A 23,550-nucleotide genomic window follows, 5' to 3' on the forward strand; every position below is an offset into this window, starting at 1 on the left:
ATATATATGTATCATTTTAATTTTAAACTCTTAATGTATGTAGAACAATATTGTATGAATAATTTCTTGATATCTTTAAACCATGGATAATTAAATTTTATTTTATTTTAATTCATTTAGGAAGTAAAAGAATTTTTCACGAGGAATTAATCATTTAAAAGAGGATTCATAAGAAATTAATCATATAAATGAAAATATTCATAGTGAAAATTTTATTATTTAGTCGATTTTTTTAATTATTTAAATGATCTAAAAAATAAAAGGGAAATAATTCCTCCATAAAACTGATCCCCACAAAATTAAATGTAGAAATTTGGAGGATATGGAATGAAATTAGAGGTGAAAATGGAGACGAGGTTCCTATTCTCGTCCTACGTCTGAACATCTTATTCATAATCTTTTTTTTCACCAATAGATCAATAATAATGGGGGGAATAAGACTTCCAATTAAATATATATATATATATATATTAATTTTGGATGAAAATTGTTAATATTTTCTTTTCGAAAATACTCCTGAACTTTCAAAAATTTTAAAAATATCCTTAAACTTAAAATAAAATTAAAAAAAAAAACTTTGAAACTTAAGGGAAAAAAGAAACTTAAAAAATGTCCTAACTATTAGTATATGAACGCAACCCATTAATACTTGTTTAAAAAGTAAAGTTCAATAATACTTTTAGCCTTACAAAATAAAAGTTTAAAAGTGCCTACTGTTAGTTACTATAGTGATCAATTTATTTGAAGCTTTCTTGAGTTCGAAAATTACCAATTTTAAAACAGATTATATATAGATATCATCTTACATTTCATATAGAGCTCTCATTTTTCTCTTATTTGTCCAATTTCACCAATTTTCTCACAAAAAAAATATAAACCAAAACTTCAAGTTGAAGCATAAAATCAAACAAAATTTCAAAATCAAAATCTCCCTTTAAAACTTACCAAAACGATAAATAGCCAAACATAAAAAGAACTTATTTTTTATATTTAATACCTATATGGCTTTTCAAACACAAGAAAGCTTCAAACAAACTGATCATTACACTAATGGTATGAGCATTTCTAAACTTTTTTTGGTAAGGCTACGAGTATAATGTTGTTAGATGCAGATGTCGAAAAGTTACTGCATCGTGGAATAGTCAATGCCATGAAAGCAATTTCAGCGTGACCTCGATATCAATCGCTACTGTCGGTTGCTCCCTAAGGTTAATACAGCTTTCAATTTTAGGCATACATGGTACACTCGCTGAAAAATGGATTGGAATCAAGAAAAATAATACTCATAACAAATAAAGTGAAGATTGGAAATCAGAATATAGATGAATAGATTACAGATCGATACTTTTAGACCTGTTGCACGGCTAGAGTTGAACCAAAAGAAAAATGGGCATAAAACGAGAACGTTTAATTTTTTTTAATAAAATCGGTTTAAAAAATTAAAAGTATAAGAAATAAAAAAAAAAATTGTTTCTTTTTCGCACAGTTATCCGAACCAGTTCGTCCGACTAGATAGACGGCGGCGACGACGTGCATATATGGTGAAAAAAGAGTTATACTTCTACCACCACCACACTTTTGAATCACCTCTAACATGCTATGATATTTATACCTTTTAGGCATTGTTTAATTCTCTAATATGGAACATCATTCTCCTAACTTTTGCTATGGATCTAAACCCAAAAGTCATTTCCAACAATCCCCTCAAAAATCATTGCTTACTTCCTTTTGGAAGATCTACCAAGTCCCAAGTTTGGTTCATGGTTAGAAAATTCAGTCCACTCTTATACTACAAGAAATGAGGCTTTTCGCGAGGCACAATTTCGTCCAAAAAAAAAGTCTAAAATGCGTCGAGAGAGGTTTTCCCAATGCCGAAATGAGCATCGGAACTTATGTTGGGAGAGGCTCTACCGATGCTAAACTAAAAATGCGTCAGCAAATGCCCTCTTTTCCTGACGCTCAAAATTAGGGCATGAGGTTGCCTCTTTTTCCCGACGCTATCTATATAGCGTCGGTAGAAGTAAGGATTAGTGAACAATTTAAATGAAAAAAATGGTTTGATAACCCACAATAAATTCTCATTTTGAACCTATGGATCCGAAACCTTTTTAATAGAGTCCATTGTATTTGAGATCCATCCAAAATTTACATAATTGCATTTTCAACCTTGGAGGGAGGTAAGATGTCCAAAAAGTACAAAACTATCACATATTTACATCTCTTAACTGAAAATTTCAATCATAAAAAACAAAATGTTATAAAACTATTTCCGCTAGATAGGTGTAATGTTCCTCTCGTCCAAGATTGCACCAACCATCAATGGAAATAAACAAACACATCGTATCAAGTTTAGCACCCTTCGTTTCCTAGCATCTCATCCAGCTGCAGTTAGGAAAATGAGTGAGCACCAAAAAATTCAAGAAGCACTTGCATGCAAATACTATGAAGGGACAAAAATATGTAAAGCATGTTATACCAAACTATAAATTCATTTCAACTTTGTATTTGTATTTATGCCCATCAATATTTACAATAGACATCTTAATGTTGTCTTACTTTATAGAAATGGTGATTAAAAATAATCAATTATAGTTTAATTAATCCACAATCAAAGTCTGATTAATTAATTATAACAATTCCATCAATTTTCATAAAGTTTCCAAAAATTTCCATTAACAGCAATACTTTCATATAATCGGGAGTTTTCGATATTTCAAACCTTAGGTCTACCAAACTGACCTTTCAAATCATATCCCAGTTGGTGTACTTGTCAAAGGATGGTAATCCTAGGTGGTGATTGGAAAATTGTCATAAATAGCCTTCTCAAATTTTCATCTTTCAAAACTAGCAACTTTTTTTAAAACCCGTAACAATAGTTTTTCTCAATCCATTGTGCCTGAGATCGACCACTGAGATTTATATAAGATTTTAACTTTTTCTAACTTATTGATTGTTTTGAGCTTTCTCAGTGAAATCCCGAGCATTTAACACCAAGATTCTATCAATTTTTCTAAATATTATATAATCTTTCCAAATTTTATATCAAAATTTACCTAATTTTTGAAATTTTTCAGCCCAAAGATCAAATTTTGCCAAAAATGAACTAAGATTTGGGAGATATAAAGAATCTCGGTGTATCTCGGACAAAATTTACACCGAGTTTCTATATATTTGGGTTTTCTCCGTGAAATCTCGGGCAGATTAACACTGAGATTCTTTATATTTTCCCAAATCTTAATTTTTATTTGCAAAATTTGATTTTTTACAAAATTTAAAAATCATAGTGTACTTGATATTTGTTGAATGAGGTGGACCAACCACAAATTGCAACATCATTTACTAAATTAATGACGAAATTCCAAATAATTGAATTTGAGACTAATTAGAACTTGACATGTGTCCCCAATTGAAGTTGAAGACATAAGTTGACGAATTCCGATGATGCCACATGTTTCCTTCATGACCGTTAGATTGAATAAAATTTATTTGGTCCAATTTCATGTTATTATTTAGACTAAAAGTCCAATTGAGCCCAAAAATAGGATTAATTTGACCCAAAAGTCAAATAAGACCCAAATTCAATTAGTTGGGTCCAAGGATCAGGTCCATGGACCAACCAAGCCCAAACCCACAAAGCACAGAACTCTATAAATAGAGGAGTTCTCGAGCCTAGAGAGAATTCTCTACAATTAGAAGACTCCTTGACTCCTAAAGTTGACCACACTTGAATGAAGTCCTTTGAAGATACAAGCATTCTTCCAAGACTCCAACTTCAAGAACATCCACATACTCCGCTTCCATATATCAAGCGTACGCATTCAACCGATAGAGAATAAGAGGATCAAGTACTAGAGAACAAATTACATCCGCATCAAATCTACATTAACACAAGTTTAACTCCACGAAACACATTTCTCAGGAAGCCTCATGCGAACATTGATCATCCAAGAAGATCATCAAGCCCAAAGATCGATCATCTAAGAAGATCAACAAGCCCAAAGGCCGATCATGCAAGAAGATCATCAAGCCCAAAGCTCGATCATCTAAGAAGGTCAACAAGCCCAAAGACCAATCATCAGAGAAAATCAACCAGTTCAAATATTAAAGTTTATTTTGAACGCATTATAAAATTATGGATTAGAGATTGTACTTGTTATACTGAATTTAATACAAATATAAAGTTCAAACACCACGAAACAAGTTTCTTCGGAAACCTCGTGTGAACAAATTGGCATACCCGGTGAGACCTCTCTACCTCTTATCTCTTTCTCATCATCTAAATCAATAAATCAACAAATGGCACCAAAGAAAGTCACATCCAAAGCTACCATCACAAGTGACGCTTACACAAGACCTGTCACTCGAAGACACTCAAAGGGGATCTTGCATAAGCAAGAATAAGACTCTAACATCACAAAGAAAATCTGGAAACATCTGCCGGAATCTTCTAAAGGCGGGATCTTCATTAGAGAAAATCCCTTGTTCAACAATTATACTTCTATTTTCGATCAATCAAAGAAAGAATCACACTTTTATCTAGTGTTTGTCATGATAGCTGACATAAGGACTGAGTCGGTCATGGAAGAAATGGAGAGGAAGATAAATCTCTTAATGAAAGCTGTTGAGGAGCGAAACCATAAAATCGCTGCCTTAAGAGATCAAATACAGGCTCGAGAAACTGTAGAAACAAGTCAAACTCCAACTACCAAAGCCAATGACAAAGGAAAGACTATTTTATAGGAAAGTCAATCGCAACAATCCACCTCGGTTGTCTCTCTATCAGTTCAACAGTTGTAGAATATGATTATAAACTCCATAAAGACTCAATATGGAAGACCGTCACGGTCTTCTTTTATGTACTCAAAGTCGTACACCAAGTGAATCAATAACTTAAGAATGTCAACTAGGCATTAACCTCTAATAAACTTAAGAATGTCAGAAGGGTTAACTTACTGATTATATCGAGTGGACACAATTATATCTACAGTGAGGGGAGTGCAACAAATAGGCTTTAGTGAAGTGACTCGATAGTTAACAAATGTTTATTAGTTTGGTTTAAAGAGTTTAGCCGATTAATTCGGATTAGAGCCCATGATTTGTAGGTCCATTAGGTCCCCTACTAGCTCACTAATAAACCTTAGAATAAAGTGATGAGTTTAATTTGAAACGTTCAAATTCGAATTAACAAAATTGGTAATTATATGCAATAAAATTATGTTGGGGTTGATGCCTTAAATCTCGTAGGGTCCTATAATTTGTAAACATTGTATGAACAAACTCTTATGTGATTAATAATATATGATATTTTATTCACTTTGTCCATAAAATATGTGATATTTTAGGTGCATTAACCACAAACCAATAAACTAACATCTAAGTTTATCATTGTAACTTAAACATGTATGTACATATGGGTGGATCATGTTTAAGTGATAACCTAAATGGTCTATAGTATATGGATAAGGTTGGGTACCTTATCTTGGTGACACTATGAGTATGGTCTGCTTTGTAGTTATTACAAATGTTGTAAAGTGCTACAAATGATCTGATCCTGATCATTCATGTATTAGACATACGAGCGGGGATATTCTATACAAAGGAGTTTGTATAAGACCAGACCACGAAATGTTTAGTCTCATTATATAGCACCGTTCATAATAGAGACTTACATTTCACTAGGATGACCATAGGTAACATGACCTGAATCCTGAGTGAGTTGTGAACTCCTGCCTATGAAGGCAGTCTTCTAATTTGTATGGGTGAGAGTGACCAGATCGCCGACTTAACAAGTCTACCATTTTGGGGATTCGTCTGATTGGGGAGCTGAGAACACAACTACACATGATGGAATTCTCTCATTCCCCGAAGCAGGGGTAAGTAGATAAATTGCTCCCTTAAGGGCTGATTCCGGGTCTTGAACAATGTGGCGCCACACCCTTTTCCTGGCTTGAGAGGGATTTAGTCATAGTGGGACTATAATCTATTGTTCATTAGAGGGATCAATGGTATTTAAGGAGTTAGATGTAACTAGAGGGGCAAAACGGTAATTTGGCCTAGCTGTACTTACAAGCAATTTGTGAAGGATCATCGTACTGTTGATTGGTTATATCCAATGGATATAAAAATATATTTGTAATGCGAAAAGTACAGCTATCAGTCTTTAATAGAGTGCCTGACAGTTAGCGGATGGTGAATAATGTAATTAAAGAGTTTAATTAATTCTTCATGTACCATTGGAGCTACAAGCTACAGGTTCTTAAGGTCCCTTTGGTAGCTCAAAAGGATTTAGTTGAGAATCAGTTTTTGGGTTAATTTGAATTGTTCAAATTAATAAGAGGGATTTAATTATATACGATATAATTAAATAATTTCAATTATATATGATATAATTGTCATAATGTATTTGATACATTATAGTATATTGGGAGGAAATAAATATTTGAATGAGATTCAAATATATTTTCTATATATGTGATTCATAGTTGTTAAATTTAATATAAATGAGATTTATATTAAATACCATAAAATAGAGAAAAGAAACTATAGTTTATATTGTATGTGATACAATATTAAAACTATAGGTTATATATTATATTTGATATAACATATAATTTAATATAAATATAATACGATAAGTTAGTTATCATATTTATTTATATTATTTTATCATTATTTGAATAATAACTTCTCCATCTTTTCTTTCCAACTAGTTGGTGGTTATTAATTTTATGGCCAGAGGAATAAAAGAAAAATGGTTTTCTCTTCTTCCTCTACAATTTGCTATTGTTGTTGAACGATTAAGAAAACTTACAAAATTGGTCTGTGTTCTTGTATTCTAAAGAACTTTCTCAATCTTCTTCTTCCTCCACCAAATCTTATCCCTCCTAACCAAGATAGTCAGAGCCCACCATTCCTGGGTTCTCACCCCGATAATACAAAGAACTCTTTATGATTATGTCCAATTTTTTGTTCGAGAGAATATTGAAGAAGGTCTTCAAGAAGTTGTTGGTTTGTGACTATTCGATGATGGTTTCGTGAAGAAAAAGGTCTTCAAAGGTAATGTATCTTGAACCCTTTTTCTTGTAAAAGCATGTTGTAATTTATTTTGAATGCATATCTATTGTATATTTACTATAAACTTTATATTCGATAATTAATGGAATTGGACAATCTGCTTCCACTCAATGTTCTCCTCACAAGAGTTCCTTCAAATTACACATTTAATTATTGAATTAAACGAGATTGGAGAATCGGATAATATTTAAATATGATTTAAATATTAATTACATGAATGGAGATTCATGGTTATGATTGGTGTTTAATTAATTTAATATTTGATATTAAATTAATAGAATTAATGAAATTCATTAATTAATTAATTTTATTAATTTTATTTAAAAATTGAATGAATTTTATGAAAATTCAAATTTAGAAAATCAATCTTTTTGTTTTAGTTTAATTTTTGGAAAATTAAATTAAAATTTATTTTTAATGGAAAATTCAATTAACTGATTTTAAATCAATTTAAAAAATTTGGTTTTAAATTTGAAAATTAGTTTTCTCAAATAAGTGGGTTTATCCGACTTTCGACACCTAATTCCATTTCAAATTCTAAGTAGGTGTTATCACCTTTTGATGCAATTAGATTGCATGAGAATGGTGATTAAAACCAAAGCTAATTGCTGAGGCAATGCAGCCATGCATTCTGAAATCTTGGGAGAAAACCAGAAAAAATCTCTCTAAATTCCCTCAATTCAGCTCATTTTGATTCCCATAAATCAATCTAAGGTCCAAGAGAATTGTAGGAAAGATCAATTGGTGGTCCACTACGAATTGCTGAGGAGAATCAAGCTGGAATTTGAAGAATTTTTGAAGTCTTCAAAGGTAATTTCTGAAACCCTCTTTTTCTTATATGAACATGCTTACTTTGATGCTAAAATTGATGAATTAGAGTACTTAATGATTGATTTATTCCACTAATTATATGTTAATTCCATCAAATATCTGCTTTTGATTGTCTCAAAATGACAAGCGAACGACATGAAAGAAAGATGAAAATCTCGAAGACAATTATTTCATGAAGAAACCAACGACGAGAAGATTCACAGTCGTGTCCTTTCATGCATGGAGATGAAGTTGTTTGTTGATATAAATATAGAAGGTTCATTGATTGTGAAGCCAAAACTCATCATATTGGCGAATCCTACAAATGAAGAGGATGATGAAAGCCATGATGAAATAGGGGCTTCTGAAATTTAAATGTAGAAACTCTTCATCGCAAGAGCTTAACTGCATGTTATTCCTTGTCCGCATGAGCTTAAAAGGTGAACAGCCCCAAAAACAAAACAAAAAATGCGAATTACGTTATGACTTAATCCCTATTCATTATAAAGGGTACGTAGGCAGCTTGAAGGAAACTTTAAGTTCAGTCCAAAAAAAAAAAAAACATTTGAACTACATTATAACTTGATCTCTTTCTTCAAGGATACGTAGGCAACTTCAATAAACTTAAGTTCAGTCTATCAAACACTTTCACAAAAGAAGGAGTGACACAATCACTCTGTGTGGTACTACAAAATTGATGTTGTTCATCTCTACTGGAAGCAGTACAACAAATTGAAGGTGTTCATCCCTACTAGAGAAACACGACAAATTGAAGACGTTCATCCTTAGTAAAAATGTGATACAACAAATTGAAGAGGCGTGTATTTTGCCTGATACTACATAGATTTGATGTGTACAATAAGGTGGTAAGCTCGATGTTTACTGCTGCTCGTAAACCCTTGCTACACAATTAATATTTATAAATCACTGAACAAACTACTTATACTGACTAGTAATACAAGCGACAAACCAAGGGTTCAACCTCAGGGAAGCGCGGAAGATTAGTTCATCGAAGTGCATTCTCAGTTAGAGTGATAAATGGAGGGGGGATTGGTGTGGATTGATAATTGAAAGTGCATGAAAATAAAATGCGAGAAAATAAAATATAGAAATTTAATTAAAGGAAACGACCTACTTTAAAGGAATTGGAATTGGCCAACGCAATTTTTGTTCATCAAGTTATTAAAATGCAATTTTAGCTTGACTATGCCTAGCCCAAGTGATTGGAATCCCAATCAATAGTCCTAATTACCTAATTGATCAGCATGCATAGAAAACGAATCTGCTCCATACAAATTAACAAATCGCATTAAGTTCAAGGGATAACGCTAGGATGAGTGTTCGACTTTCAAAGTCTAATCAAACATTCAATACGATTAGGAGCCAATTGGGGGTTGATCCCCCTGTCCTAAATCGAAGACAAATATTTATACTGTAGTGTCACAGTATCGCAACATTGCTCTACCTCACGCGCACATCCGTCATCATGTATGTAATGTTGAAATGCTGCCCTATTTTGCACAAAATAGGCAGCTTCTACCTTGTAATGTTGTGCAACGCTCGTTTGGACGTTGCAATGCTCCGACCAGGGGCATTTTTATCCGTTCACGTCCTTTTAAAACCTGATTGCTCAAATTAGCTTCTAATTGCTCCAAATTAACCCCGAATAGCTCATAATGACAGGTTCTACCTTCCAGATGCTCGATACCTATAAAATCACTAAATAAACACATTAAACATAATAACGACCAAGAATTAAGAAGAGCAAGATAACACATTTTTGGTGCTATCATAAGGTCTTTGCTAGAAAATTCAATCTTCTTTCCGCTCACTTAAATAAAGAAGCAGTGTTGGACGTTGCTTGCTTCAAGTTTGAGGCATCATTCGTCTAAAGTTCAACTCTTCATCTTCAATTATAAATGTTCTTCAAAATCAAGTTAAGAGGTTTTGTCATGCTTCTTAAAATTAAGGATCGGAAGCTTCGTTGATGCTTCACCAAATTCAAGATTTGTCTATGCTTCATCAAATTTAAGCTCATAGGCTTTATTGTTGCTCTTTCATCTTCAAATTTAGGGCATCACTTTATATTCAATATTGGGGCTTCGCTCATATGAAGTGGCATTCCAATCTCAACATTTGATTTAGGTCATTTCACTTCACTTTCTAAAGATCAAAGGCTTCGACAATGCAATTTTAAAATCAAGTGTGAAAGATTCATCGATTTTCATTCAAATTCAACTACGGAAGATTCACTAGTGCTTCAGTTTTTATGTGTTTCCACACCCCTTCGAGACCCCGAAAAATGTCGAGCTTAAGTTTGGATGATTCGTCAATGCTTCATCTTCATGCTCAAGTTTAGAGGCTTTGCGATGTCATCATCATGCTTAAGTCGCAAAGTCAAGCTTAATGCGAAAGACAAAAAGTCAGGTCCGATGCGGAGGGTGGAAAATCAAGTCCAATACAGCTGGTGAAAAGACAAATCTTTGCTTCATCAAGTCTAGTTTACATGGTTTTACCTCATACGCGAGATCAAGTCCCGTCCGCCTGGCTTCACCTCATCTCCAAGGTTGATTCTGGTTTGTCTGCCTCCGTCTCATATGCGAGATCAAGTTTGGTCTGTCTGGCTCCGCCTCATACGCGAGATCAACTTCGATCTGCTTCGCTTCACCTCATACGCGAGATCAACTTTGATTCGTCTGGCTCCGCCTTATATGCGAGATCAAGTTCGGTTTTCCTGGCTCTGCCTCATACGGTCTGCCTAGCTCCACCTCATATGCGAAATTGCATCAAGTCTGCTTGGCTCTGACTCATATGCAGGATCAAGTCCGGTCCACCTGGCTCCACCTCATATGCAAGTCAATTTCGGTCCTCCTACCTTCACCTCATATGCGAGATCAAGTTCGGCCCTCCTGGCTCTGTCTCATATGTGAGATCAAGTTTGGTCCTCCTAGTTCTCCCCCATCAGTGAGATTGAGTATTTTCTGCCTGACTCTACCTCAATTGCATAATCAGGTCTGATATGCCTTGCTTTGCTTCATCTGCGCGATCAAGTTAAATCTACTAGGCCTCGCGCTTAGTCTGCCATGCTTTTCCTTATAAGCTAGATCATGTCTAATTTGCTTTGTTTCATCACATTTACAAGATTAGAGTTAATGAACACTAAGATCGAAGCAACCAGATCACCAAAATTAGGGCCAACAAAACAATAAGATCAAAGTCGATAAAGCATTAAGCTTGAAACCGTTGGAATGCTCAAGTCAAGGACTCAAGCTAACTCCAATGGAATCCTCAGGTCGCACACTAAAATCGAAGCCAACGGAACACAAACATCAAAGTTGGTAGAATACTGAGCTTGAAACTGGCACTTGAAACTGGCAAAACGCTCAAGTCAAGGACTCAAGCCAACTCCAACGGAATGCTCAAGTCGCACACTAAGATCAAAGCCAATGGAACATTGAGATCAAAGTCGATAAAGCACTGAGTTTGAAACTGACAAAAAGCTCAAGTCAAAGACTCAAGCCAAAACCGACAAAATCCTCATATTGTGGACTAAGATCATGCTTACAAGAGGAATGCTAAAATCGAAGCCCAGAACTACTGCCCCTTCTATTCTTTTTTGCAAAAAAGGAAAAAAAAAAAAAAAAAAAAAAAAAAAAGGTCACTTGCCATGTTAAAAAAAAAAAAGAAGGAAAGTAATAAATTGCTTAAGTGAATAAATATATAATAAACGTGGTAGAGCTGGCGACCACACCTGCAGGCTACACAGCCACCCACATAGTGGTTGTGTCTAGCAGGATTTAGATCGTTGTTGGTAGAGCTGGCAACCACCCCTGCAAGCAACATAATCACCCACATAGGAGTTGTGTCTAATAGGAGTCAGATTGTTGTTGGTGGAGCTGGCGACCACCCCTACAGGCTACACAGTCACCCACATAAAGGGTTGTGTCTAACAGGAATCAAATCGTTGTTGGCAAAATTGGCCACATAATCACCTACATAAGGGATATGTCTAGAGTCAAATTGATTGTGAGCAACTTTGGTGACGATCTCTTTGCAAGGGGAGGCAAACATGTCAAACATTCAAGGATATATCCACCAAGGGTATACAAAAAGTATGGTTATAAAAAAGTAATAATAAATAAATAAAATATGAGATGAAAGAAGAAAGAAAAGAGGAAAAGGGGAAAAGAAAGGAAAAGAAAAAGGGAAAATGTAGAAAAAAGGAAAAGAAAAAGAGGAGAGAAAAAATGTTTAAAAAAACAAAAAAGATGAAAACTTGGAAAGAGAAAAAAAATAATGGGTTTTTTTTTTTTTTTTTTTTTTGCCCAACATATAAAAATTAAAGAAAATTCGTCTTTTTCCTCCACATATCACTGCGGCTTGAAATATTTGAAAAAAAAAAACAGATTTCTTTTTCCACTCGGCAGCATTTTCTCCTGCTTCCTTCATGTTGCAAGATGTCTACATCACATCTTCGTCGACCCAAGATTTGACGGTGTGGACAAGAAACGTCGACGGCCCGACCTGACGTCAACACATGGTGGCGAGCTCCCGCTGTGATTCTGTGACAGCATGCCTAAATTTCAATTAGAAGACTTTTTCAGCGACAAAGCTTCTGATGGTTGAATCGACTATCCAACCAACCGCAACTCACCGACAAAAGAACAGAAGCAAAAAAAAAAACACTATTTGGAGTATCTTGCTCTCGGCATAGACTCACGCGGATGTTTTCTCAAGACATTTCAACTTTATATTTTTCGAGTTCATTCTTCCATAGGTCATATATATGCATAAATTTCGAAAGAGACATCTTTTAAATGAAAAATTTTGGACCAATCACAAATTGCAACGAAATTACAAATAATTGAATTTGATACTAATTAGAAGTTGACATGTGTCTCAAATTGAAGTTGAAGATATAAATTGGCAAATTCTGATGATGCCACATGTTTCCTTCGTGACCGTTATTGAATAAAATTAGTTCGGTCCAATTGATATTAATATTTGGATTAAAAGTCCAATTGAGCCCAAAAATAGATTTAATTTGACCCAAATGTGAAATGAGACCCAAATCCAATTAGTTGGGCCCCAAGGGCCAGGTCCATGAACCAACCAAGTCCAAGCGCACGAACCCCTGAGAACTTTATAAATAGAGGAGTTATCTTCGTTTATGGGGTCAATAATTCTACCCTCTAGAGGGCCTAGTGGAAATTCTCTACAATTAGAAGACTCCTTGACTCCTGAAGCTTACCACACTTGAAGATTGAAGTCAAGTATTCTTCCAAGACTCCAACTTCAAGAACATCCACACGTTCAGCTTCAATACATCAAGCGTACGCATTCAACCAAGAGAGAATCAGAGAATCGAGTACTAGAGATCGAACCACATTCGCATAAAATCTACATCAATACAAGTTCAACTCCCTGAAACACATTTCTCCGGAAGCCTCGTGCGAACACTAATTATCCAAGACTATCCAAGAAGATTAACATGAAGGAAATTTTCGAAAAAGATCATTTGAGCAGAAGCAAAGATCGATCTAAATTCCATTTTTCATTGAATATAAGTTTTATAGTAAAACAATAACAAGATATGCATTCACATGATTATAGCATGCTTTAAGTAAATGAAAATACTTAGGGTTTCAGAAACTCTAATCTTTGAAGAACCCTTTCTTCAAGAACTCCCTCGAACAGATCACGAACTAATCACCTTCTCCACGCGGAACACCACCACATGAGAAACCTCTGTATTCTCTTGGGATAAAGGATTCAAGCAAAGTTATGGACTTTGCTTGAATTCTTGGAAGAGGGAAGGAGATGGAGAGGAGGAGAGGGAAGAGAATAACTTTTCTTTTCTGTAAACTTTTCTTACAGAGAACTCTTCTCTCCAAGCAAATTGAGGAAGAAGATCAAATATTCAACCATCTTAATATCAACCCACCTTAAACATTAAGAGAATAAGGGGAGTTGTAACTTCTTTCCTTTAATTAATTTCAATTAAATTAATATTAATAATATATATATATATATATATAATAACCACTTTATTATATATACACACTATATGTTATAACAAATATAATATATAACCTATAGTTTTATATTGAATCAAATACAATATAACCTATAAATTTTATTTTTCCTCAACAATACATGGCATTTAATATAAATCGTATTTATATTAAATTCACTTATATGAATCTCATCCATATAAATGATATTTGGATTATATCCAAATATTTAATTCCTCTTAATATAAATCATATTTATATTTAAATTACATGAATCTCATTCATATAATTAGTATTTGAATCATATTCAAATTAATCCAAGATTAATTCTCAATTAAATCTCTGTTGAGCTACAGAGGGGATCTTATAGACCTATAGATTGAAACTCCAACGATACTTGGATAATTAATTAAACTCTTTAATTAAATTACCCAACATTCATTAACTGTTAGTCACTCCACTAAAGATCAACAGTTGCACTCTTCGCACTACAGATAAATTCTTTATCCATTGGATATAACCAATCAACAGTGCGATGACCCTTCACAAATTGCTCGTAAGTACAGCTGGGCCAAAATTGTCATTTTGACCATGTAGTTACATCTAACTCCTTAAGTATCATTAATTCATCTAATGAACAATAAGTCATAGTCCAACTATGACCAAGTCTTTCTCGGGCCAGGAGAGGGTGTGGCCACTATGTTCAAAACCCGGAATCAACCCTTAAGGGAGCAATTTATTTAGTTGTCTCTGCATCAGGGAATGAGTGAATTTCGTCTTGTGTAGCTGTGTTCCCAACTCTCCAGTCAAATGAATCCCCAAAATGGTAGGCTTGTTGAGTTGGCAATCTGGCCACTCTCACCCATACAAATCAAAGGACCGCCTTCATGAGCGGGAGTTCACAACTCATTTAGGATTCAGGTCATGTCACCAATGGTCATCCTAGTGAAATGTAAGTCTCTATTATTAACGGCTTATATAAAGAGACTAACAATTTTGTGGTCCGGTCTTATACAAACTCTTTGTATAGGATACCCCTGCTCACATGTCCCCATATGAATGATCAGGATCAAATCATTTGTAGTACTTTACAACATTATTAGCTCTAAAAAATAGCTATTATTCTTAGCTTAATTTAAGCTCGTTAATGAATTTTATGTGTTTATTTTCCTTATTTTGTAGGTATCATGCGCTGAGGAGGTAGAACCAAGAAATTGGAGGCAAACGAGACTGAATTGAAGCAATTTGGAGGTGATGTGAGATGTCAGGCTTCAAAACAGTATAAATTACGAAACTGCCACTGTCACATAAGAGCATTGCAACGCTGCCCACAACATCGCAACGCTCCGAATGATCAACAATGCTACCGTCACAATGCTCGATCCTGACGTTGGAGGATAGAAGCCTCAACGTTGTAACGCTCCTTTAGAGTGTTGCGACACTGCGAACTTTGACGGACGAACACGGGTAGTGCGTGCGCAAGTGAGCATTGCAACATTGTTTTTAGTGTCGTGATGCTGCCTCGAATTGTATAAATAACCTCTTCGGCCCTAGGTCAAAATATGCCAAATTTAGGAGGCTAAATTGATGGAGGTCGAAGTAAAACTCGTTCCTTCGTCCATTGCCTTCAATTTTCGATATCTTTAGGTTAGTTTTTCTTTTTATTTTGGGTTGTAATCGAATGGATGGATGTGTATTTCAGATTTGTCAATGAATTGAGAGGTAAATTCTATCTAGTTTCTTTGAGCAAGAGCCCTATGTTTAATTTCTTGAAGGTTTCTTAATTAATTTAACTGCAATCTTGTGAATTCTTTGGTTGGATTTGTTTTAATCTTGATGGAGTTTTGATAAATTCTTCTGACAAATTAATTTGTTGAAATTCTTGTTTGCAAAATCATTCTAGCCTATGCATCATTGATTGATTTAGTTTCAAGTATTAGGATCGCATGTTTAGGGTCTAGATTTTTTCTGGCCAAACTCATGTATGCCCTAGTATAATATTTCCAAATAAATCATGCTACAAGATATGGCTTTCCGGCTTGTAGTATGTCTCAACAATTGAACCATTTCTTAATGCTTTTCAGTTTTAACTTGTATGTTGCTAAGAAGAGAAAGTTTTGAATTGAATTAGTGTTGGTTTGGATTTTTAATCAAAATTGGCTAATTGGGCTATTAGAATTTCTAATAGGTTGAGGGATTGATAGATTCAGCGTAATTAATTAGTGCCTAATGAAACAAATTGCATAGGAACTCTTTCTTGCTCTAGAAATTAGATAGACTCTTATTCTAGATTACAATTACCCATTTTATTTTAATTTCACACATTTATCTCTTCCACATCAAAACCCTCCATTTATCACTCTGGTTAGAAAATTAATTGAATGAAACCAATCGCGCTTCCCTACGGATCGACTTGGACTTACCACTGTTGCTACGTTTTAGTAGTGATAGGAATAGTTCGGTATTTACAAATTTCTTTTTATCAAACTCAAAGCTTATTAACGACGTGAGTTTAGGCCTGTCAAACACTTGTAACACCTACAAAGCGGGCCGTATCCATAGTGTCACCAGGATAAGGTACCCAACCTTATCCATTTACTACTGTTTAGGTTATTATTTAAACAAGATCCACTTGTATGTTTCTACATACTTGTTTAAATTACATAAAATAACCTCGGATATATGTTCCTACAGAGTTTACAAACTACAAGATTACAAAGAGATTCAGGACACCATTCCCAAGTCCAAAGGCCGACCATACAAGATCAACAAGCTCATCCAACAAAATTAACAAGCCCAAAGGTCGATCATCTAAGAAGATCAATAAACCCAAACGTCAATCATCCAAGACAATCAACAAGCCCAAAGGTCGAGAAGATTAACCATTTTAAATATTAAAGTTTATTTTGAATGCGTCAAAGAATTATATATTAGACATTGTAAAATTAATACAAATACAAAGTTCAAACTCCACGAAACAAGTTTCCCTGGAAACCTCGTACGAACAATATTCATATGAAAAATCATAATTGGTAAATTCATTGGGAATTTTGGGAATTTTGGGAATTTATATAATTGTGGAAACAAAAACTAGGGTAAAGATTTGAAAAATTATGTAAAATTTTGATATAAGATTTGGTAAAAGTAATTGAATTTAAAAAAAAAATTAAATATAAGATTTGGTATAAGATTTGGAAAGATTATATAATCTTTGAAAAAATTGGTAGTACAACTATTACTAAAAACATTGGGAGAAGATCTTGAAAACAAATTCTATGAATCTGAGTTCGGTAATTGCCATGGCTATCTAAGGATAAACAGCTATACTCTTCAAGACTTGAACGACGAAGAAGAAGTCGTAGGATTCAAGAAGCACACCGACCTTAGCTACGTGACGATCCTGTTCCAAGACGACGTTGGGGGGCTACAAATGAGATCGAAAGGAGGCGAGTGGTTCGATGTAAAGCCGAGCAAGGACGGGAATCTTTTGGTGAACATTGGGGATTTTATGGAGGCTTGGAGCAATGGGAAGGTGAGATCAGCTGAGCATAGAGTTGTTTTGAGGAAAAAAATTAATGTGAAGAAGAGATTTTCTGTGGCTTTCTTTTTGACATATGAAGATGGTGATAGGGAAATATATGCTCCAACTGAGGTTGTTGGAGAAGGCAAATCAAGGCTTTATCTCCCATTTTCAACCCAAGAATATAGGCTCTTTAGGGAAAAAAATTATGAGAAAATTGATGCCACACTCAAAGATTTTGCTGGAATATAATGGCTCTTGAATCATCCATCTTTCAGATTGTAATACCTATCTTATAATAATCTACGGATAATATCTATGTAATAAAAGAAACATATCAATTCCCACATAAATTGTTGAATTAATTAAATTAATGTCTTTGATTAATTAAATTTCTATCTTTTTTTTTCTATTTTGTAAACTAGGGAAGGTTTTCTTTTTTTAGATATTGATTTTTATCCTATGTTGCCTTCTAGTTAGAATTTAAACGTATATTTTAGATCAATATTTTGCACTTATCTTTGTGTATCACACTTTAATCACATGAAAAGAAAATAAAAAATATTTTTAAAAAGAAACAAGAAGAGCTTGTCACGTGGCAAATTATAATTGGACAATTAGATGAGATGCACAAAAATAGGTATAGTTTATGATAAATCTATGAAACTATTTTCTAAATATTGAGAACTAAATAGTCCATTTTGAAACCTCTGGAATCAAATACGTACTTTACCCCAAATTTTAATATATTTTATTAAAAATAATAAGATTAAACTATCTAAATAAAACCAATATGTGGTTTGATGTTAAGTAATTTATTCTTGTAATGTACTGCCCATGTACTAATCAATGGTTTTTCTTTTCTTTTTTCTTCCTTTAGTTTACTGAAGTACCAATTTCATTATTTATAAGTGTTGCACTTTTAAATTTAACATTGATTATGCAAAATACCCAAAGGTAGAGAAAATTTTCAATTATATTCCAAAATTTTGAAAAGTTTTATTTTTAGTTCGACTTTTTAAAATTCTTTAAAGAAAATCCTTTTTTTCAAGAAACAAAAGAGATGAAGTCATTAGTAAATGAACAATTCTATATTTTATTATATCCATTTAGAAATTTAAGTAGACTAAAAATATATTAATATATAAGACATTAAAAATAAGATTAGAGAATTGAGCAATTCATATGCTAATTTAAAAAAAAAACAAAACAAAAAACAAAAATAAAAATCTTCGTAAACTTATTAATTTCAATGATATAAAGTTTAACACAAGTTTGACTAATGCACAAATTAACCATTAATTACTTTACCAAAATTCTTAAATTTCAACCAAATAAAAAATATAAAAATATAAAAAAAATATAAAAAAAAAACTCATGTTTTGTTACCCTAGAACTTTATCGATTTCATATCTCGTCTTTTTTTTTTTTTTTTTTCCCTTGAATATATAGGATAAAACTTTTTAGCAATATATGGAGTGATAGCTTATTAAGGGATTGAAATTGCAACATTTTAATGTTTAAAGTTAAGGTTGTAAAACTTATCTAAGTTTGGGGTGCAATTTTAAAAAATTAAAAATTTATGATTAAATTTGATTGTCCTCTCAATGGCTTTTTCCATATTGTTTCATCTTGCTTGTTTGCCTAATATTAAGGTGGTTGATGTTTGGATTGCATATTTATAAGTTTGGGATTTATATCTTTATCGAAATCTTAATGATCTTGAGATTTTAGAGTAGACTTCTTTACCCCAACTCTTAGTAGGATTTTGTGTTACACCTGATTCTTGGAGTTGGACTATTGACCTTTATCAAAATTTGATGAATATTGTGGATCTACCTATGGAGGATTTATAATCTATCATCTGAATGAATCATTGCCAAGTGGGAGCTTAGCTTGGGTATTGCCAATATTATTGATCGTCTTCAACAACATATGCCTTTTATGTCTATCTTTTCCAAGAAAGAGAACATCATAACAATATAGCAATATTTGTAAACAATCAATCCACCATTGTTAATCTTTTCCCCCTCCTATACAGCCTTCTAAGGTTCAAGATTTCATCGAATAAACAAATTCCTAGATAACATTTTCAGTCATTTTACACGTTTCAATTTCACTTGGGCAATCTCCAACTACTCTCTAAGTTCTAACTGAATAACTTACATTACATTCTCCTGAAGCCAATACTAACAAATAATAATGGGTGCTTTAGCCATTTACCTACGAAACTTTGGTCTAATGCTGATCGTCGCAGACCTTAACTGTTTGAAACGGTACCTGCAAATTATTAACTGGTAGAATTTATAAACATCTTTACCCTCCTTTTTGGTTAAAATCAAAATGAGGAAAAAAGGGCTTCAATGACACCATCACAAAAAAAAAAATTTAAGTCTCACCCATTTTCACTAAGAAAACTTGTCACAGCCTTTGGTAGAGCAGCTTCGGAATGAACAAAACATCATGCGTCTCAGTGCACATATGCGGATACGAGAAATTAATACAGTACGACATAGACATGACAACACATCGTTTTTTTAAAATCTAAGACAGTCACAACAATGACACGTTCATTAAGATACTAGGAGAAAATTCATAATTAATGGATTGATGCATTTATATATTTGGAAAATTACTTTCATCCTCAATTTATTATTATTATAATATATGTGTCATTTAGTCTACGCAACAAGTGTTAATGTTCTACGCAACAAGTGTTAGTGTTCTACACATGTGTAATAAATTTGTTGCCCTAACATATGTTTGATATATGTCAAACAAGTGTCCAAGTGTCCAAGTGTTCGATACGGGCACACTAGGCAAACTAAAATGTCGATGCTTCATAGGATGTCAGTAACATTTAAAGCTTCCCTTCAGCCAAATCAACCTATTGTCATATCTAATCTAATATATACACCCTCCCATCGCAGCTAAACAGATTTCTATTTTGTCCATGATTACAAAATGGGACCCACAATCACGACACATGTACTCTCCTGGCCACTCCCCAACTGAATAACTGGTTATCACCAGGGTTCTAGTGTTCCTATCAGCATGTGATTGGTGGAAAAAACTGTTCCAATAGGCAAAGCTCATTTTGCAGACTGGTTCGAGCAACTGGAAACTTATCTTGGGTTCTGCAGGGTAGACCTAAGTCCTCTTCTTTCTGGGACTCCCTTCACAAAAGGTTCTTTGAGCGAGTTGAGTAATGAATTACTTTCACTTCTGATTTTTGTTTATATTTGTCTTTTCCAGCCTTTGCCTTGCTATCTATTTTCTCTCAGTTTAAGTCCTAATAAGGAGGTTAGAAAGGTAGAAGAGTTACTGGGAGATTTTTTTTGTGGTAGAAGGGCCTTGTTTTTGGAGGGTGGGGCTGAGAAAGACCAGAAAAGTATCCCTCTTCCCAAGAAGGTTTACAAAAAAGCTTTCCATTTGAAAATTAGAAAATTGAGACTATACTAACAAAATAGCTTTAAGAAAACACAAAAATACATAGACAACCTAACTTAGGGACCACAAATGTTGAAACTTGAAAGTTAAACAGCAACGGCTACGAATTTACCTATTATGACTTCCAATGATGTCAGCCTATGTCTAGATGATGGTAATTCTCTGTCCAACTTTGAGTCCATACAACTAAGATACTCAAGGGATGAAGCACGTTGGAATCCTTTCCTTTCAGCTTTCTTTCGCGACAACTACCGATTGGAGGCATTCCGAGTTTCAATTTTCCGTGAGTGTTCTTGCAAGGCCTGAACAGCCTTTGCTGCCTGAAGCCCATGTAAGTCCAACTTCCAGAGCCCTTTTTTACTATTCCTTGTTTGTAAAATCTCATTAGCTGCCTTATCATTTAACATTTTTGCAGCTAGCCATTGTTCTTGAGCTCTCGATGAATGATTCTTGGCAGAAGCATGATCTTTCCTAAGATAGGCATTAGTGGCTGCCCTTGAATGTTGAGATGCAGACCTATTGATTAAAGAAAATAACAAATAACAACTGTTTATATTTTAAGCAAGAAATCAACTCCCATAACATTGATAACTTGAACCATCTCCCAAGAACCATATATTTCAAGTCATATAGCTCCTAATGAGTCTATCAATAGGTGATTATCAATGTCGACGCTCTTGGACAGGAAATCTTGGAAGCAAGTCTAGAAATTCTTGATATTTTTCATCTTTGCAAAGCATGTCTACAACTATGGTGCAAGTGCAAGCATCTGGCGACACATCCTTCTGAACCATCCTATGGAGAAGTTGAACCACCTCCTCTGATTTATTACTCTTGCAAAAACCACGTAAAAGGGTATTATAAGTAATTGTGTTGGGAGTACAACCATTTGCTTCCATCTTTTGAAACAAAATACTTGCCTTATCTACTTGTCTCTTTTTACAGAACCCATGGATCATAATGTTATAAGTCACAACATCTGGTTGAAGCCCTTCCTGGGATAGTTTTTCGAAAAGCTCCGAAGCAGCTTCAAGTTTCCCTGCTTTACATAGGCCATCAATTAGACAATTAAAGATTTCAATGTCCAATTTCAAGTTGTATGATTTGAGCTCATTAAAAAGTTCTATCGCTTCAAACAAACAACCATTCTTACAAAACCCATCTAAGAAAGTACTATATATATGTGTATTTACAGCAATACCATAAGCTTTAAAGTCACCAAATAGTTTTTTTGCATCATCAATCCTGCCTGCCCCTAAAAGCCCACTTGAAGCATTTCATTATAAAGCTTCATTGCTTCTTCCACCTTCCAAGTTTTACAATACCCATTGATTAGTATAGTGTAGCTAATCACTTCAGGTTCACATCCCTTACTTGGCATACTAACGAACAGTTCCCTGGCACTATTCAGGTCACCAACCAAACAAAACCCCTCAATTAGTGAATTATAAGTACACAAATCAGGAACAATACCTCTCTGAATCATCATCTCTAGCAACTCCTTAGCCTTGATAACCTTTCCAGCCTTGCAAAACATATCAATCAACACACTAAATGTGACCAAATTTGGTCGAACACCTTGATCCACCATCTCATTGAACAAAAATTTAGCCTCCTCCCACTTTCCACTACGGCAAAATCCATGAATCAAAGAGTTATAAGAAATAACATCGGGAACCATACCCTGAGCTTTCATTTCCTCGAAAAGTTCTCTTGCCTTGTCTTCCTGTCTATCCTTACAAAGCCCATCTATAATGATACTATAGGAAATAACGTCAGGCTTACAATTAATCCCATATCGACCAGTTTCATGAAGCATTTCTTCATGCAACTTAAATGCAATGCTAATATTCCCTGTTTGAGAAAGTCCCTTGATTAAAGTCCCATAAGTAACCACGTCAGGCCTACAACCTAACTTTTGCATTCTCATAAATAACAGTGTGGATTTACTAATTCTATGCTCCATGCACAAGCCCTTAATCAAGGTCGTATATGTCACTAAATTCGGAGTATAACCACTCCTTAAAATCCTTGCCATGGCCGCAAGGCCTTCGCTTACCCGATTCACATTACAAAGGCAATTAATCAAAATATTCAACGTGAAGAAATCAGGAAAAAGTCCAGCTAGGCGCATTTTATTATAGAGAGAAAATACTTGAGAGTAATGCTTAATCTTAGTAAGCCCACCAAGTAATTGATTGAATGAAGATATGGCGGGCGTAGGATTTGAACGCATCATTAGGTGAAAGAAATGTAATGCTTCAGTTGCGGTAATCTTACCTGTTTTGCAATTATGTAGGAAGGTGTGAAGCCGGTGTTTAAACGAAAAGCCTCTATTGAAGTTTTCCGGCGGAATTTCCGGTGATGCAAGGGGTTGGGGTGGGCATTTAGGATGATTTGATGATGGAATTGTTGGTGAGTAGTGAGTAAATAGAGAGGAGAGTTTAGGTTTGGAAGAAGCGGAAGCCATGGTTGAGGAGAGAGTATTGATTTCAATTATGAAGAGTTATATTTAATAGATTTTGGGGTTTTGTTTTTAGAGGACACCTTAATTACCTTTACAACAAATTGCCACAATCTTTCTAATTCTAACCACCTTAATTTTCCTACCATTAATCTTTTTAATCTCGTTTACCTAAGTAAATTGGCAAAAAAAAAAAATCATTCGAAAAGAAATTAGAG

General features: G+C 34.1%; 1 protein-coding gene and 1 pseudogene across 4 annotated transcripts; one reads left to right on the plus strand and one right to left on the minus strand.

The window, feature by feature from the left end:
* Positions 1 to 10,390: 10,390 nt before the first annotated feature.
* On the plus strand, positions 10,391 to 17,810 carry LOC120086985 (gibberellin 20-oxidase-like protein; annotated as a pseudogene). The gene is made up of 3 exons (XR_016531699.1): positions 10,391 to 10,607; positions 10,702 to 10,810; positions 17,076 to 17,810. The product of XR_016531699.1 is annotated as a gibberellin 20-oxidase-like protein (transcript).
* A 3,581-nt stretch (positions 17,811 to 21,391) lies between these two features.
* LOC120087076 (uncharacterized) lies at positions 21,392 to 23,395 on the minus strand. 3 transcript variants are annotated; one of them, XM_039043929.2, is made up of 4 exons: positions 23,149 to 23,395; positions 22,342 to 22,722; positions 21,789 to 21,907; positions 21,392 to 21,701 (listed from the first exon to the last, which is right to left on the minus strand). In XM_039043929.2, exons 1-4 carry the CDS (start codon positions 23,336 to 23,338, stop codon positions 21,531 to 21,533), a joined length of 861 nt encoding a protein of 286 aa, XP_038899857.2. In that variant the 5' UTR covers positions 23,339 to 23,395; the 3' UTR covers positions 21,392 to 21,530. The 3 variants fall into 3 exon arrangements, with proteins under 3 accessions (XP_038899857.2, XP_090174349.1, XP_090174350.1); XM_090318223.1 differs by having other exon boundaries at positions 21,392 to 21,907; positions 23,149 to 23,393; XM_090318224.1 differs by having other exon boundaries at positions 21,392 to 21,907; positions 22,342 to 22,617; positions 23,149 to 23,392.
* Positions 23,396 to 23,550: the final 155 nt, after the last annotated feature.

This window comes from Benincasa hispida, chromosome 9 (assembly GCF_027475165.1).
Source record: "Benincasa hispida cultivar pf3 chromosome 9, pf3_genome.v1.1, whole genome shotgun sequence".
In the NCBI taxonomy this organism is placed as follows: Eukaryota; Viridiplantae; Streptophyta; class Magnoliopsida; order Cucurbitales; family Cucurbitaceae; genus Benincasa; species Benincasa hispida.

Bases quoted from the DNA above. Each gene is read 5' to 3' on its own strand.
- LOC120087076 (XM_090318223.1), bottom strand. From the start codon at position 23,338: ATGGCTTCCGCTTCTTCCAAACCTAAACTCTCCTCTCTATTTACTCAC. The intron at 22,723-23,148 runs GTAAGATTACCG...TTTCTCAAACAG, and splicing joins CCTACATAATTGCAAAACAG to GGAATATTAGCATTGCATTT. The intron at 21,908-22,341 runs GTATTGTTCCTG...TATGTAAAGCAG, and splicing joins AGAGATGATGATTCAGAGAG to GGAAACTTGAAGCTGCTTCG.